Source organism: Equus przewalskii, chromosome 3, assembly GCF_037783145.1.
Source record: "Equus przewalskii isolate Varuska chromosome 3, EquPr2, whole genome shotgun sequence".
NCBI lineage: Eukaryota > Metazoa > Chordata > Mammalia > Perissodactyla > Equidae > Equus > Equus przewalskii.
Window position 1 is genome coordinate 103,492,715 of NC_091833.1, and position 17,267 is coordinate 103,509,981.

The 17,267-nt window shown below is 36.9% G+C and overlaps 1 protein-coding gene across 4 annotated transcripts in view; it reads right to left on the bottom strand.

Annotated features, from left to right (window-relative positions):
- Nucleotides 1-17,267, bottom strand: part of SLIT2 (slit guidance ligand 2) — a 358,529-nt gene that overhangs the window by 70,243 nt on the left and 271,019 nt on the right. For 2 of the 4 annotated variants that reach the window (XM_070613086.1, XM_070613085.1), the window contains exons 13-21: nt 16,837-16,980; nt 16,563-16,726; nt 15,557-15,580; nt 11,892-12,042; nt 9,248-9,322; nt 7,536-7,679; nt 4,239-4,382; nt 2,542-2,708; nt 576-708 (exon numbers count right to left, since the gene is read on the bottom strand). In XM_070613086.1, coding sequence (XP_070469187.1) covers nt 576-708; nt 2,542-2,708; nt 4,239-4,382; nt 7,536-7,679; nt 9,248-9,322; nt 11,892-12,042; nt 15,557-15,580; nt 16,563-16,726; nt 16,837-16,980 — 1,146 coding nt within the window. The remainder of the gene's footprint in view (nt 1-575; nt 709-2,541; nt 2,709-4,238; nt 4,383-7,535; nt 7,680-9,247; nt 9,323-11,891; nt 12,043-15,556; nt 15,581-16,562; nt 16,727-16,836; nt 16,981-17,267) is intronic. The other 2 variants (XM_070613088.1, XM_070613087.1) reach the window with 1 other exon arrangement.

The window sequence follows — 17,267 nt, forward strand, 5'->3', positions numbered from 1 at the left end:
TTAGGGATAATTAGCCTCATACTCTTTACAATCTAAAGGACTTTGATTCAAGCCCAAAGAGCAGTGTCTCTTTTAAGGGTAAGGATTATGCCAGCTTCTTCTACATCCCAGATATTTACGTATCCTATATGGTGAGATATTCTCCCAGGGGACACAATGGTAAAGAATAATTAACCATATGGAATATCCTAGACATTGGAGATAAACTAAATATATAGCATTTCCCAAGGTGCATTTGATGGAACATACTCCATGAGAAAAGATCCATAGGGACAAATAAGTACGGGAGCTACCTTATATTTTTACCGTCTTCTCTTGGAGCTTCACTGTGCACTTTAGCATAATAAAGGCACTGAGAAACCCTACAATGAAAAAACCCAGAAACGCACAACCAGCATTTCCCAAGGGTATCTGAACTAGCTTTTATTATTTGTTTAGAATTTTACATGATACAAATTAATGGCCCATAGAATGTAATTTGCAAACAGGACTCTAAAGATTTTTGTTTGGTCTCCATCTCCCTTGGTGTGTGAAATATTAATTGTTCAGAAAAGGGAAAGATGAGCTTTACTTACAATTCGGTGACATCTTTGGGAATTCCTTTGGGTAAGACCTTCAAGGCCTTGTTGCTACATCGCACGACTGTATCCAAGCAAGTACATTCCGTAGGACAGCGAGAGAGGGGGGAACAACTATTGTCATCATTTCCTAAATTGCCAAAAGAAACACAGGAAAACCCAGATTTGTGGCTTTGAAGATGCTAGACGGGATTGTGTGCATTTAAATTAATGTAATAAACACAGAAGTCTTGAGACATATGATCACTTATGTGTAGGGCATTAAGTATTTACAAACAGCTGCCATACATTTTATATAGCACTGTTTTCATATTGCCTAGGGCTGAATTCCAAAAAGTAATTCACAATTTATATTATCAATACAATTATAATTGTATTTTCTTTGTTCAGTTATTTATACAAATTATAATTAGAATATATAAATCTAAACTGAATTATGGAGAAATTGTAAGGAGACAGACATGCAGAGGCACAAAGGGACAGATTAATCTTAAAAATTTAGCAAAAATTGTAAGGGCCCCTCATTTTAAAATACGGGGCTCAAATGAACTCTCCATTCACTGGCAATAATAAGAGAACCAGCTCCACCTACCTTACAAGGCTACGTAATGCAATGCAATTATGCACCAAATGCAATGACATACAGAAAGCATTAAAAAGTGGCAACTATTATTCTTGTTAGATTTACTAGAATTTCTATTTATAAGTCAATTGCTTTTCTCATTTGAAAATCGTAGTTACTAAAAAAATGCTTAGGATAATAAAGAAAAGTTAAAATGAAGCTATATAAATAGTAATCAACCACAAGTTAGAGACTGGAAAATCTTCTAAAACATTCAGAAACACAACGTAGACTCAGATGTGAAAGTGCAGTCTGAGAAAGTGTCCTGTTGCTCAAACAAGACAAAACAAAACAACAGAGCAAAAGGTGCACCATAACTGTTGCCTGAACTATGATACGCTGTACTGTTGTGCCCTGCAGCATCAGGACTACCATATGATCCACTTACTCCACTGCTGGGTATTTATCCAAAGAGCACGGAAACATGAATGTGTAAAGATATATGCACACCTACATTCACTGCAACATTATTCACAATAGCCAAGACTTGGAAGCAACCTAGGTGCCCATCAAAGGACAAATGGATAAAGAAGATGTGGTATTTATACACAATAGAATACTACTCAACTACAGAAAAAGATGAAATCAAGGTCCAACATGGATGGACCTTGAGGGTATTAGGCTAAGTGAAATAAGCCAAACAGAGAAAGTCAAATGCTGTATGATCTCACTCACAAGTAGAAGATAAAAACAACAACAACAACAACACATAAATACAGAGATTAGACTGGTGGGTACCAGAGTGCAAGAGGGGAGCGAGGAGGGAGAAAGATGTGACAGGGCACGTGTGTACAGCAATGGATGGTAATCAGTCTTTGGGTGGTGAACATAATGTAGTCTCCACAGAAATCAAAACATAATGATGTACACATGAAATTTATATAATGTTATAAACCAAGGTTACCTCAGTAAAAAAATAAAAAGAAAGAGAAATAACTATTTGTAAAGCAAATGAAGAAGAGAATGGCATGGAAGCATAAACTGCCACACCAAAAAAGTCCATGGCCTATTATAATTAGAAAAACCTTAAACTCAGTCTTTAAGATGATTTTTCCAATTGAAATGAAGCTACATGTGGCTGAGAGGCAGGGATACTGGGGAGTGACTGCTAATGGGGACAGAGTTTCTATTTGGGGTGACGAAAATGTTCTGAAATTAAATAGTGGTGATGGTTGCACAACTCTGTGAATTTACTACACCCCACTTAATGGTGCACTTTAAAAGGGTGAATTCTGTGGCATGTGAACTATACTTCAATGAAGCTGTTATTTAAAAAAAAAAAAAAAGAACAGAACAGTCCCTTTAACACCTGAAGATCAAAGATTTGGCAAGCTTTCTTACCATCATCACAAGTGAAGTCTTGAATGGCAACATCCTGGATGGGGATTTCTTTGAGGAAGTATGGTTTTTGACATCGAGGATTTCCGGTTACAATTCTTTTCTTCCTGAGCCATTCTCCCAACCAAGCCAGGTAGCAGTTACAGTTAAAGGGATTGGCCAAGAGGTTTCTAAGCGTCACATGCAAACAATGCAGATTTGAGTTTAGGGTTTCACTTTCTTCTTCTTCCCAAAACCCCAGGCTACCATTTTCCCACACTATTTCTGTTGGAATGATTCCTTCTTATCTGTATCCTCCCCACCCCATTCATATCCAATCACTCGACATATGAGATGATTTTTTGGGGTCCAAAATTTTTATGCTTGTACCTTAAAAAATAGCAACAATACTTTCATATAAGGATTCTTCAAATAATTTCATGCAAAAAATAAAGTGAAGGCAGCAATTTAGGGTTTATGCAGTGGTTCCTGATAGATATCTCTTTTAGAGATAATTTAAACTTGTCAGAAATCTGACTTGCTGTCAAACTTCCCCACACTGATAATGCAGTAATTTAATATAAAGATGAAGGCTGATTACCTTATATTATTGAGTTTAACCTGACAACAGCTATTTCATTAATTTGTCATTTCAAGATTTCCATCTTTTATTTGCTCCAGAGAATAGGTTTCCCATCTAAAGTGACAGCTGGGTTGATTAAATGCCGGTTATAAAAATGAATTTACTTCTACAAATCTTGGTACTTTTGGCATCTCACCACTTCATCACGAACCTATTGACAATCCCATTATTTATAAACATGCCATCTTTAATATGCACAAATTAGTCAGTCGATGTAAAATGTCACATTTTATGTGAAAAGAGGATTAAGTACCTTACTGATGGATGGATGCTTCTCTCAAATAATTTCTTCAGTGACTTGAGCTATGTTGAACATGCTTTTTTTGTATCTTTTGATTTAGATTAGTATGTTTAGATGCCACCAATACTAGGAAATCATATCAGTTAGATTTATCATCTCAAACACCTATTTTTAGATACTTTCATACAAGAGGACTGAAATACATTGTTCGGAGATGGGGTGTTTTTTGCTACTTTCTGAGTTCTGTCTATAAACCTACAAATACTCTTTATTCTCGAACTGTCTACATAAAATATCCTCTTGAAGAGGCTCAACCTATTTCTTCAATATTTTTCTAATATCATAGTAAATGCCCTCTAGTGAACAGCTTTATTATTGGTCTGGTCATCCTAATGTATCTCCTGTCATTGTGAATGATCCTTTTGAGCTTAGTTTGTTGGCAATAACCCTATAAACTCTGTTTTTATGATACTTACATTGAAAAGACCCCACTGAGAGAACACTGGGGAAAATCTTTAACATTTCTTTTATTTGCAGCACAATCAAGTTATAATAAGATTAAAATTTATAAATTAAGCCATGTCACATTATTATAAAAAATAATTGACTGAAAAATATTATAATTCTTATTACATTTTAATATAAGATAGTAGGTAATATTTTTAGAAAATTAACACAAGTTTAACACGAACAAATTTGTCCTTTTTAAAAAATACTAAATCCTTGATCATGTTTTTATGAAATGCCTAATAATGCATTAAAATGTTATTAATACAAGGAAAAATATAACACACTGGCTGAAGTAATACATAAATGAGGACAACGTTTCATACTCACAGAGTAGATAAAGAATGGAGAGTATCAAATGCCCCTGGTGCAATTGTAGTAATTTGGTTATCATATAACGAAAGCAGACGCACAGAACTGAGTCCTATGAAACTCTCATTCCCAACACAGCTTATGCGATTGCTTCTCAGCATCCTGAGGGAAGAGAGAGAACATTGTTATAGTGATAAAGCATCAGGAAATCAATTTTGCCTATCTGAGGACCAAAATAACCCCTTGTTGCAAACATGTAGCATTCACTACTGTTTTCTGAATGTTTTTGTGTTATTAGGAATTGGTGTGGATGTGTACTGAGAACGCTTGCAAGAATAAAACGCCTAGAGTTGTCAATGATAACACTCAGTTACAAAATGCACAGTGAGTCTCAGCATGGACTTACAACCCAGTCTGATGAGGATAGAATGTTTTCCTTTGATGCTATAATTATGTTTGCATGATTACAGAACATCCTAATTCACCTACAGCTCTCTAAGCCCTTGAAGTCCTGTGATTTGTGTATTCATGTAGCATTACATCTGAGGTTGAACAGAAAGGAGGCAGAAAACGATCAATAACCACAGCAGATAAAGAACTGAGGGCATCTCAGCGACTTATATGCCAAGTCAATGTCAACAAGGGCGGGGGTGCCAAACTTGACTGAGCACCCACAAAGCTTGCATAAATTATTTTATGAAAATTATTTCAGTGTTTTAGGTTTAGAACTTAAAAAGAGGCAATAGTTAACAGATCCCAGTTGTTCACAATGCAGTTTAAATAGGCTTCTCTCGAAAAATTAGGACCATTTTTTTTTCAGTCATTGCCACTTGATTAATACTCTGGTCACTGCTACATTTTGGTTCAGCTCTCAATTATTTACTAAACTGCTTATTTGTGAGGATTATAAAAGGAGTGAAAAGTTTCTAAAAAGCCTATGTAAAAATGAACAGTTGCCATAAATCTTATCCAGAATTGCTGAGTTAATTTGTTTTCCTTAATTTTCCTAAACATGAGTTGACCACCCCACCAGAAGATTGCAGTGTGTAAAAAAGAGAGGTAAAAATAAATTAACACCACAATGTTCCTTTAAAAATCTAGATTTCCCTACAATAAATAAAAAATATCAACTTTTGCATTCTGCTAAGTCACAGATAAGAAGAAAGGATGATGCCATCCTTACCAAGACATCATTTTATGATAAGAAACAAATGCACAACAGAAACGTATTTCTGTCAGCACTATCCTTTGCCATAAATAATAAAGAGCACTTGGTCTTAATCTTGTTTGAGTTATGGATCCTTGGGAGAAGTTGAAGAAAGCTTTGCTTTCTGTTGCTAGAAAAATCCATGAGCACACATGGGTACCACATTTTGCCTCCAATCGGGGATTCAAGGACTCACTGAAATATGTATGTGTACCGCTAAGAGTTAGTAGTTAAATTAGGACACATACTAATTCTAAAGAGTTAAGAAGTCTAGGGGCAATGGGGATGTCTTGCCAAAATCTTTACAGTTATAAGCTGAAAGATACCACTTAGAGGAATAGATCTGTTCAGATAAACCCACTCTAGGCCTTTGAATACCCTGAGCTTGGCTCTAAATGCTTTATCATGCTTGTTGGCCACAGTGGGATTAAGTAGAGATCAGTGAGTGTCTGTCTCCAGAGCCAAAATATGAGAGGCCTCAAAACACTACTGGAGATATAATGAAGGAGAAAGATGAATTTAGAGAACTTGTCTCAGGGAGAGTCCTGTGAATGGAATTAGGAGGCAGCCATCTATAAACCAAGAAGAGATCTCACCAGAAACTAACCCTTGCCATACCCTGATCTTGCACTTTCAGCCTCCAGAACCACGAGAAAACAAGCCTCTGTTGTCTAAGTCATCCAAATGTGGTATCTTGTTATGGCAGCCCAAGGCAGACTAAGATAGGTGGAGTTATAGGCTCCTCCCACCCCACCTCTGTACTGCTCCTGCAAGAAGTTTCTAGTAAGGAGTAGTCCCTCTACTGTCTAAGAAGGGAGGCTTCTGCTTGTAGCAGGATTTGTGCTTTGCTGAGTTACCTGAGACAGCTTGGGGGAGGGAGCGGGGACAGAAGGAGGAGCAGCCACCAGGGGTATAGCTTCTCTGCCCTCCATCTGCACATTCCTCAGGATCTCCTCCAGAAAAGGTCCGAAGGAATCTTTGCGTAACATGTTGAAGGGGCTCCAAGTCAGCCCAAGGGAGAGGTCAGCAGGCTGCAGGCTGGTGCTGCTGGATGGGTAGGTTCCAGGCCACCCCTGTGAAGCTCAAGGGGAGTGCTTCTGCTTTCATGTGCAGAGGATTTTCAGGAGGATTTGAATTTGGGATGCTATTAACACATCCCCACTGGCGGGGGCAGTGTCCTTCTCCCTCTGCATCTGATAAGCAGCAGGCAAGGGATGTCCCAGGCTATCAGTCCCCCTGGGTGTGGCTATGAGGGGCTATGCGGGGCAGGGTGAGGGTTTAGAGGAGAGCTTGGCCTTCTCTCCACGGCAATCACCAAAGGCTGCTTCTTGGTTACAAATAGTTTCCTTCATGTCTTCCAAAGGCTTCAGAGTTTGGTTTGTGTCTCCTTCAATTTTCAGGCCACCACTTTTGTCAAACATAATTACACATCTTAGAGATAATAATACAGACTACATATATGCACTGTAGAACATTCAAATAACTTAAAGTGTTGTCTGTACTAGTCAACCCAATCCTCATCCTCCTTGGCCAACAATCTTTGGGAAACAGAGACAGTTTCTTTTTCCCAACCTCCCCACTCCTGAGCAAGGAGACAGAACTCTCGGCATGTTTTCTTTGAAATAGATAGTAAAAGATCTACCACCAGTCAGTCTCTCTGTCTTTGACTAAGACTTTGCAGGGGCAGACAAAGGGGGTTCTAGATAAGGTGTTAGTTATTTTGCCTCAGGGGTTGGAGAAGACACTGAAGCTAGTGACTTTGGGCCAAGCGGGAGTCTTAGATGGAGGTGTTTGAGGAAGAGGAAAGAGAATGGTCATTCTGAGGCAAACCGGGGAGCCAGAGCTGCACAAGCATGGAGCAAGGACAATCATTTTCACTGAGGAATTAGCAGCCAAGAGAGATTCTTGATCTTTTGCAAGCAACATACTGAAGTCAGGAGTAATGGGGTAAGAGACAGTTTGCATCCACAAAACGTGTGTGTGTGTGAGAGAGACAGAGCTGGGCTGGGGGATGAGGAAGAGTCGGAGCCGCCCCCTCCCAGGGTCCGAATGACCAATGAGCCACAATCCTGCGGGAGAAGAATCACAAGGCAAATAAGAATACTCACAAAGTTTTGAGGCTTTCCAATCCCTTGAACATCTTATGTTGAACGTTTTCCAAACGATTACTTGTGAGAAGTATTTCGTTTACACCTGATGCTCCTTCAAATGCTCCCTCTTCAATGTCTGTGATCTTATTGTTGCTAAAGTTTCTAAATAAAAATTGTTGAGACAAGAATTTTAAACAATTTCTAACAATGAAGGCACTGAAAGAATATGATTGATCATTTTCTTCTACTGAACAAAGTCTTCCACAGTCTGCAAGCTCTTCACTGCCCAGCACTCCCAAGGCTCTGAAAAGACGCTACTTTCCTATTCCATCAAGTCAAAGTGATAAGAATACTAAGGGGGAATGCCTATGGTGAAAAACACCAGCCCAATCAATGCGAAAATGGTCTGCAAGGGTCCCCAGGAGAAGAAAATTCTAGACATCAGGTATGGAGCTGCATAAACCTTTATGTCTGCCATAAAACTTAATAGGGAAAAGAAATGCCCCTGCTTAAAACTATTCAATGAATTAATGACTAAAAGAAGGCAACTGGGTAGAGAGAAGAAGGATGGACTAAAATGTCTTCATGTTTAGATAGCATCAGAAATGTATCTGAATATGGGTTTATTCTCAAACTGCTCATATAATAATGTTTCAAAGCAATCAACTTAACTGTCAGTATTTTGTTTAATACAAAATACTACAATGCTTGCCCAGAGGGCAAGAATGTCCAGTTGAGACAACACCTTTCTATAGGTTCTTTCTCTTTCTCCTAGACTAGGAGTGCCCTCAGAACAAGGATCATTTTTATGTGTCATTTTATTCCCCTCAGAGCATTGCACATAGTAGCTGCTCAGTGAATATGTATTCAATTAAAAGGCATCTTAGAGCTGAAAAGCAAGAGCAGTTAGTGTCAGTGAATAAGGAGAACAATTAGACAATTAGAAACTCTTCAGGAGGCAGTAGAGTATAGGGGTCAAGTGCGCAGGAAGTGTTTTCAGTCTGCTCTGTCACTTACAGTGTACGTGACTGTGGGCCAGTTACGTATACAAAAGCACAGCTATCACGGAAGAATTCTTTCCTCCTTCTGAGGGTTCCTCATATGTGCAGGGGGCTTCATTGTCCTTACACTTTTGGCCTCTCTCCTGCCCCTCCCTCCTCCTCACCGAGGGCAGAGTACTGTCTGAGTGTTCTTGAAACTGCTGAGCTTATAAACATATTTTAAAATATGAATTGTGGACACGTCGTAGTACAGATGAGCTATCAAGCAAGTTTACCAATCATTAATTTTGACTATATTCTAATGAAAGTTTAATGAAGCAAAAAGTCAAATAGTTGACACGAATGTGCTGAAAGAGAAATAACAGCATGGTTTGGGGAATAGTAAAGGAAGTTACAAAACATTACTGAATCCATCTCTAATGTGCTTAGATTGCTGGATTCCTGCTGTGGCCACAGAACAGACCAGCTGTCTGAGTTAAAGTAAGATGCTAGGGCTCTGCTACAGAAAATGTGGTTGACATCGTTTGAATACATACAGAAGAGCTGATTACTCAGGTTCCTCTCAGAGATTACCCTAAATTCATGTCACAGGTAGTCATTGCATGGAAATTTCCCTGGATCTTTTATATTTTCCAATTTCCAAAGAAATCTAAATAAAACTGCAAAAGCACGGGAAAAGCACAGCAAAATACTACAGAAATATAAAAAGATGGCTAACGCACGGCTTACATTTTACGTAACTGAGGAAGTTTCTTGAAGATTCCTGTAGCTTCCAACACCGTGAATTCATTATTATTGAGACGCCTGGGGAAACAGAAAAGTTTCATTACCAACAGCCAGGAAGGGATTAAATTTTATTTTTCATACAGAATTATAACATTATTTAATGATTATCCTAAAGCAAAATATAAGACATATCTTAGAAGATTTGTGGAAAGTATTGATTTTTTCCCATTTCACTCAAATTTTAAGGATCAAAATAAAATATAAGAAGAAGCATATAGTAGAGAAGATTGATAATCAAAAATCAAAATCAGCTCTTTCAGTAATATGTAAAACAAGGTTTCTCAAACTTTATTTTTCACTATTGCCCCACTGCCTAAAAGCATTTTAGACGATTAATTTTCCTAATCAGTTGTTCCATCAATTTTTTCACTAACAGCTTTGATTTATAATTTACATGTCATAAAGTGCACCCTTTTGTGCAATTCCTTGGTTTTTAGTATATTCACAAAATTGTGCAACCATCTTTGCTCTCTAACTCTAGCACACCTTCATTATCCGAAAAAGAAATCCCATACGCACCGGCAGTCCCTCCTAATTTGCTGCCCACCACTGCCTCAGTCCTTTCATTTACTTTCTACCTCTATGGATTTTTCTATTCTGGACATTTCATATAAATGGAATGTGGCCTTTTGTGTCTGGCTTCTTTCACTTTGCATAATGCTTACGAGGTTCATCTGTGTTTAGCATTTATGAGTACTTCATTCCTTTTCATGGCCAAATAATATTCCACCACGTGGACATACTACATTTTGCTTATCCATCTGTCAGTTGAGGAGTATTTGCATGGCTTCCATATTTTTGATTATTATGAATAATGCTGCTATAAACATCAGTGTACAAGTTTTCGCATGAACACATGATTTCAGTTCTTTTCAATATATACATAGGTGTGGCATTGCTGGGTCACGTGGTAAAACTATGTTCCTCTTTGAGGAAGAGCCAAACTGTTTTCCAAAGGTGAGGCACCATTTTACATTCCCACAAGCAACATATGAGGAGTGTAATTTCTCTCACTTGTTATTGTCCTTTTTTTGTTTTTATAGCTATTTTAGGGGATGTGAAGTGTTACCTCATTGTGGTTTTGATTTGCATTTCCCTAATACATAATGATACTGAACATTTTTTCATATGCTTATTGGCCATTTGCATCTCTTCTCGGAGAAACATCCATACAAATAATTTTTTAACTGGGTAATGTACATTTTTTATTGAGTTGCAAGAATTCTTCGTGTACTCTGGATATAAATCCTTTATCAGATATATGATTTGCAAGTATTTTCTTCCCACTACTAATTTTTAAATGTATAATTAAAAAAAATTCTTAATTTCTTAAAACACACGCAACCCCTGCTGAAAAACAAATTAGATGCTAGTTCCTAATACAATTCTTGATTGACAAGTAAGCCTATTTAAGGTGCTATCATGCTGGAAGATATAATTTGAATTATTGTTTGTATTATTATTGGAAATAAGCATAATTCCACACAGAACTGTAAAAATAGACTTCAGGGCTTTTACTGCATGGTCCCCATGCATTTCAAAAAGTCCTGGAGCTATGAAATAGCTTCACGAACGAACAGGAATAAAAAAAGCATCACTATAACCACAGGGTAGTTAGTTCCTGTCATCTCCTTGAAAGCATTACATTATTTTTAATTATTCAAATTGCTTTAAATTCATTAAGTAACAGGCATGAGTATAGGCATAGTGGGAGATAAACTATAAAACACAATCCCTGTCATCAAGGGGCTATAATCTAGTTGAAGACAAAAGGATTATACATGCACAAAGAGACACCCAACTATGCAGAGCAGTTAATGACAAATACCAGATGGTGCTATCCATAAACTCCGCTAAGACGTTCAGAAAATGATGAAATTTCATGAGGTTTTCCCTGGATTTTCAGAATACTCACATTAAATGTCTTACATTTATACATAAAGTCAGCAAAGGCAAACCATGCATGGGCATACAATCTATAAATGATTCAACAAACATATTTTGGCACCTAGTCTACGCCAGGCCCTACGTTAGGGTCATAAATATAAATCTGATCATGCTCGTCTTTCAGCTTTCCTGCTGTGCTCTCCATTGTTCAGAAAAAACTATCCTTTGTGCTTTAACACTTGATAATCACCAAATCCTTCCACTTGTGAGTCAGTGAAATAGTAAAGCAGATAAAAAAGGATTCTTTGATTGAATTCATAATTAACAGAGAATCAAAAGGGTGACTCTCAAACTACTTTATTTGGTTGCTGTAAAAACTAACTACTTTAAAAATCTAAGTGCTTAGAAATGGGTTGGGGCATAAATAATGCTCAAGAAATTAATATCAAATAAATGCTACTATCATTAGCATTAAGTGCTAACTGAATTTTTGAGAAGTAAATTAATTTCTGTAGTTGTATCTCAAAAGATGAAGTAAGATAGCCTCTAATATATTCTTGTACAAAGAAGACTTATGCCAACGTGTGCTAATTAAAATTACTGTACTTATTGAGAATAAAAGGGCAAGACCAATATTCCAATGCTTTGACGCTGTCCTTCCCTCCCTCCCAGCCCAGATTGTGTTGGGAGATGAACTTACAGTTCTGCAGTGTACTGGGGAATGTGGTCTGGGATTTTGGTGAGCTTTTGATTGGAGCAATCTACTGTGGTCCCTTCACAGCGGCACTTTTCAGGGCAAGCCAAATCTGCAAAGCAGTCCCCACTTAATTTTGATCGATAATCTTCTGTACCTAGTGAGGATTCAAGCCAGAAGAGAAGATACTAAGTCTAAAGGTTAGAATATTTGTTAATTTGTAGGAAGCAAAAAGTCAAATAACTATAGATTATGCAGCAGGGAGACAACTTGGGGAATTTTGGTCAATGGATGTCAGGAGAGGGTTAAAACACGGGCTTGGAATTTGCTGGAAAAAAGAGTAACCAGATTCACAGGACAGGCAAACATTAATAGAGTTGAGCTTTTCACAGCTGTACTTTCTGCTGATCCAGTTATGAGCCATTCTAGCCTATTTGAAAGCTAATCACACAATGGCTATTAATTGTTAAAAAGTTTATTTTTTTCTCTGAGTCAAGAATTTAAAATGTATCCAGTCATAAACGTATTCCTATATATCATTTTAAATTAGGGCTTTCAAGGTAAATAGATGTACTCAGGTTTTTAAATTTTCTATGGTCTTTTATTATTCTCTCCCTCTCACATAATCTCCAGAAATGCTTAAAAAGCCCTCTTTTTTCATTTTGATTTTATAAAAAGAGACAAGTAAATCCTGATTTAAGCCTCAGCAGCTTGTCATGCTGTAGAAAGCTGCGTGACGTTCCATGGTGCTTGACGGAACCATGTTTTACTCATACCTGGCAACCACATGGTTAGATCAAGCACAACAGAAAATCTCGCCACATAATCACTACACCATCCACTAGGCCAAGGGTAAGACTGAGAGGAAAGATGAAGGGAAGCAGGAGAAAAGCTACAGACGTTCTGGAAATGTAATACTGTTTACATGACATGCATTCTTCCCGCAGAATGTTTATGACCATTGTAAGAGTATTACTACCGAAGGTTTCCTGGAAACGCAAAGAAGGGGCTATACTGAAAGGTGCCTCCACCGTTCCTCAGAACTGTAGAATGGAAATAACAGCTTTCGGGAACAACATCCAGGAAGAGGTTGAAAGTGAGCCACAAGGACAACAGAGAAGCTCAAAAGATCTGTGGTTTCTTCTCGAAAAAAAGGCGCAAAAGACTGAGACTAGAAGAAGGTACATCAGGATTGAAAAGGGAGGACATTATGTTTAAGATCAGACACTTTTACTTACAGCCCAAATGGTGAATCCCTGCAAAAGTAAAGGTCACCGAGAGGAAAGAAAGACAGAGTAATCCCAATTAAGATTAACGTATGTATGTAACGCTAACTAAGGTCTCTTCCATCGTTCCTTACTGTGGCAATTTTTCGGAAATGGTATGGTATGACAAGAATTGTCATGCTTTGTAAACTTTTATCATAATTTTTTGGAGCACAGTGGTCTTATAGGAAATGCAATGGCATACAAGATGCATAGCACAAATTAAGTTCTTGTCGATTCCTTTAAAAAGATCAACTCTTTGCAAGATAGATTTTCTTTTGAGTTATCACTGTAATGTCTAGAATGCCATATAGAATGGTGGTAGGCAAGTAAATATGTAAAATTAAGTGACAAATTAATCACGAAGATCTTCAAGGACTGTCACTAGCACATTTGGATTAATCCTTAGGTTGTGGATTACATGCTTCTTAATGATTTTTCCAACTTATAAATAATGTCACTCAGTGGAAATGGAATCAGAATCTCATAAAAAGTTTGCAAAGCTGAATCTGAGCTTCCTTACATTTGGCAACTAATGCCACGACATTTATTGAGGATCTGTCGTATGGTGGTTTAAGCTTTCGTTTTAAAAGTGAAATGAGGGGGTACTGGGAATAAAGTCTAAAACACAGCTCTACCAGGTACTTTACATTTAAAATAATCTGGCTTCAGTGCAATGACGATAATGCTTATTTTATGGTGCTCTTTAGGTAGGCTCAAATTTTAATTAAAATCTGGAAAAATAAATGCAAAAGGAGGCCCAAAGAATTCTTCTGAGTTCCGATTTCTATAATTATTGCTTTAAATAATGCAAATTGAATTAATGGAAATTGACAATTAAGCCATGATATTGGATATAAAACATATTTTCCTAAACCTATTTTAGCTGCTGTCAGAGGGAAAAACCGTATCAGAATATATGAAAACAACCTGACTTTTGTTCTTTATTTGGTGAATTGAAAATATTAATTTCTAAATTATTAATAAAATATATTTAAGTGTAATAGATTGAATGATTTGGTAACAATTAATATTAACTGCTGTAATTTGGGGATTTAAGTAAAACTGATGTTTGATCCAACAGGTATTCTGTTGTTTAGAATATGGCCTTTTATGGGTAAGTAACAGCTATCAGATGACTTTCTACCTTATAATTGGGTAAAAATAATGAATTTTAAACATTGCCAATGAAGGCCAATCAACTGTTCTTTTCAACATGCTACTTCTTAAGCAGCCAGTGTAATATATAAAATAGTATTGATCATTCAAGCTCAAAATAAGTAATAAACAAAATCTGTTAAATGCATCAAATTATTCAGATTATAATTTAACAATGGCAAGCAACACATATCTCCTTAAATAGAGACCAAACCCAGAGTTCTTCTCAAGAAAATAAGTATGACTTTGTACACTGAGACTGTAGAAATATCTTTTTATATATAGCTGTTAAAATATATTATAGTCTAGAATATACCCAGGAGATGGTAAATGTGACCAATCAATTACTAACATATATTTTTACATAATGGCTTAAAACAAACAAGTCAAGAGGCATTTTACACAATTGGCAGGCAAAGAAAAAATAAGTAAACAAAGATATTTCAAAGAGCTAGTTCTAGAATCATCAGCCTTGATCACGTTCAGATTGCAGTAGTAAAACATTTCAACTGCTTCCCTAAGAAACATTTCATTCGTCTGCCTAAATTATTAAAGGCACTAGTGCCCAAGAACTTCCAGTGCTTTCAGGATGGATGTCAATATTGTTTTTGTGGAGTTATACTGTGACTTCAGATATGCAGGAATGTCAAGTCACAAACAATAAAGTACAATTGCATGTAAATGAGCAGGAAACTGCTCTTTTTGTATGAAAAGTAAAATAGAGTAAGCAAAGTAAAGTAAAAATAAGGAACACATTTTAAATATAGAAAACTATATAAAAAAAGGAAATCTCATGATTGAAAACACAATTCTGTGTGTTTGTAACTGATTTCATGGAGAACTAGCTCTTTGACCACAGAAAGGTCGCTGTCTTTAAAACCAGCTCAATAAGCTATATTTTAAAAACAGGTTGAAAGATCAGATATACAACGTAAGGAGAGAAAATGATTTAAGTAGAAAGCCATAGGTTCAAACATTTTAGCTACTGTGAGGAATTTCAGATAATGTGCCAAAGTGAGAGAGAGAGAGAAAAAAAGGTGGGAGTTTAATAATATATAGGATTAACATCAGAAGCTGCATGCAAAGGTCAGGTTTTCAGGAAACAGCTACAAATGATCTATGCAGAAGGAAATCTATCTACAGAGTACCGACTGTACTTTCAAGAGCATGCATATCAACGTTTTAGCTCTATTTTACAAGGTGAGGAAAGGGTGTCTGCAGTTAGTCCTACTACCGAGCAAAACCTACCTGGAATGAAATACTGTTCTTTAGCTAAATAAAAAAAGAGAAAAAAAATAGAAGATGCACCTGAATGTCAGCAAGCAGAGATATGAGTTATATTAGATTAAGAATGGACTAAAGTTACTATAGATAATTAAGTGGAAATGTATATTCACAGCAGTGGCTGAAGTATAATAATGTACAGTGACTAGTAAATGCATCTAGGACCAGGGACGATAAACAGCTTTGCTTTGATATTAGCTTTTTAGTATGAATTAACTGCCGAATGTGAAATACGCCTGGAATAGTTAGGTAGCATACTACCCAAAACATTAGATTGTCTGCTATCATAAGAAAATAGAAAAGATTAGACCAAAGCAAACACTAAATTTCAATGAAGAAAGCTTTCTATTTAATATGGATACAATGCGTCTATATATTCAGCTTTTTATAAATCAATGCAATGGTCCCAAATGTTAAAAGATGGCCTTTTGGAAAAAAATGTATCCTCACAGTCCTATTCAAAATAAGAAAACGCCAAATGAGGAAAGGGCATTCGGTGTGAGAAGCAAGGGATCAGGAGCTCTCCCCCTACTTCTGATCTGAGCAAATCACACAAGCAAGGCTCAGCTCACTTTCTGAAGGAATGAAAACGTGATTGATTACCTTAAGTTTCTCAATGGAGAACGATACAACAAACATGAGACTCAACAGACTTAAAAGCATTCCGAGTTAGCTAAGAGGCCCCTGTTAAGTTCAAACCCTGGGAAGACAGTATGAAGTATCCAGGCATCTTTTTTTCTTGGCTAGTAGCCTATTTCGTTTGCTAGATATAGTGTTAAAAATGTTACTTATTGGACTGCTATAGGAAAAGTGTCTACAGTTCCCTTTATTTTTTTCTTTATGGGCAGAAGAAAAAGAAATATGATTCTACAATGTTTGGCAATTCAGCCGAAAGCCAGCTGTCTCTAGGTCTCATGTAACCACTGTTTTTGGTAACACACGGGAAATGTCATACGAAGTAAGAAATTACCTGAACAACGAAATTTCTTGCTTTTGATCTGTCCGATTCTTTTGTTTGCCAGACGCCGGGGGCTGGTGCAGCGGGCACCACTGGTCTCAATGGGGTTGGTATGGAGATAATCCGCCAGCCACTTGAGATGGCAGTCACAAATAAAGGGGTTCTGGGCCAAATGCCTTTCAGAAACACACAGAACACTTTTATACATGACTTGCAATGAACTCAACTCTCAAATTCTGAGTGAAAACAACAGTCACCAAATTTGCTCTAAATCATATCTACATACATAGTTTGAATGGCCCGGAGAGGTGAAAAGGTCCCCTTGGCGATGGTCTGAAGCTTGTTGTCATATAAGGAGAGAAGGTTCAAGTTGTGTAGATCCTGAAAAGCATCTACCCGAAGGCAGTTTATCTTGTTGGCATTCAATAATCTGTTTGATTAAATAGTTGTAGAATTAAAGTGTAGCATCTCATTAACCCACCTTCAAGATTCTGTCCTTCTTGAGAAAACTCAATCAACAAACACATTTCTTTTAACCTCAACACTAACATTTTAACTGTAATAATTTAGATATCACAGGCTGAAGATCCGGGGTTATATCAGATAAAGCAAAGGTCATACAGTCTAATGAATGCCTAAATCTAGTGGTACTTAGATATTTATTTAATAAAAATTATTAAACATGTTCTGTGGAAGATGTGGCGGTAGGGACAATGG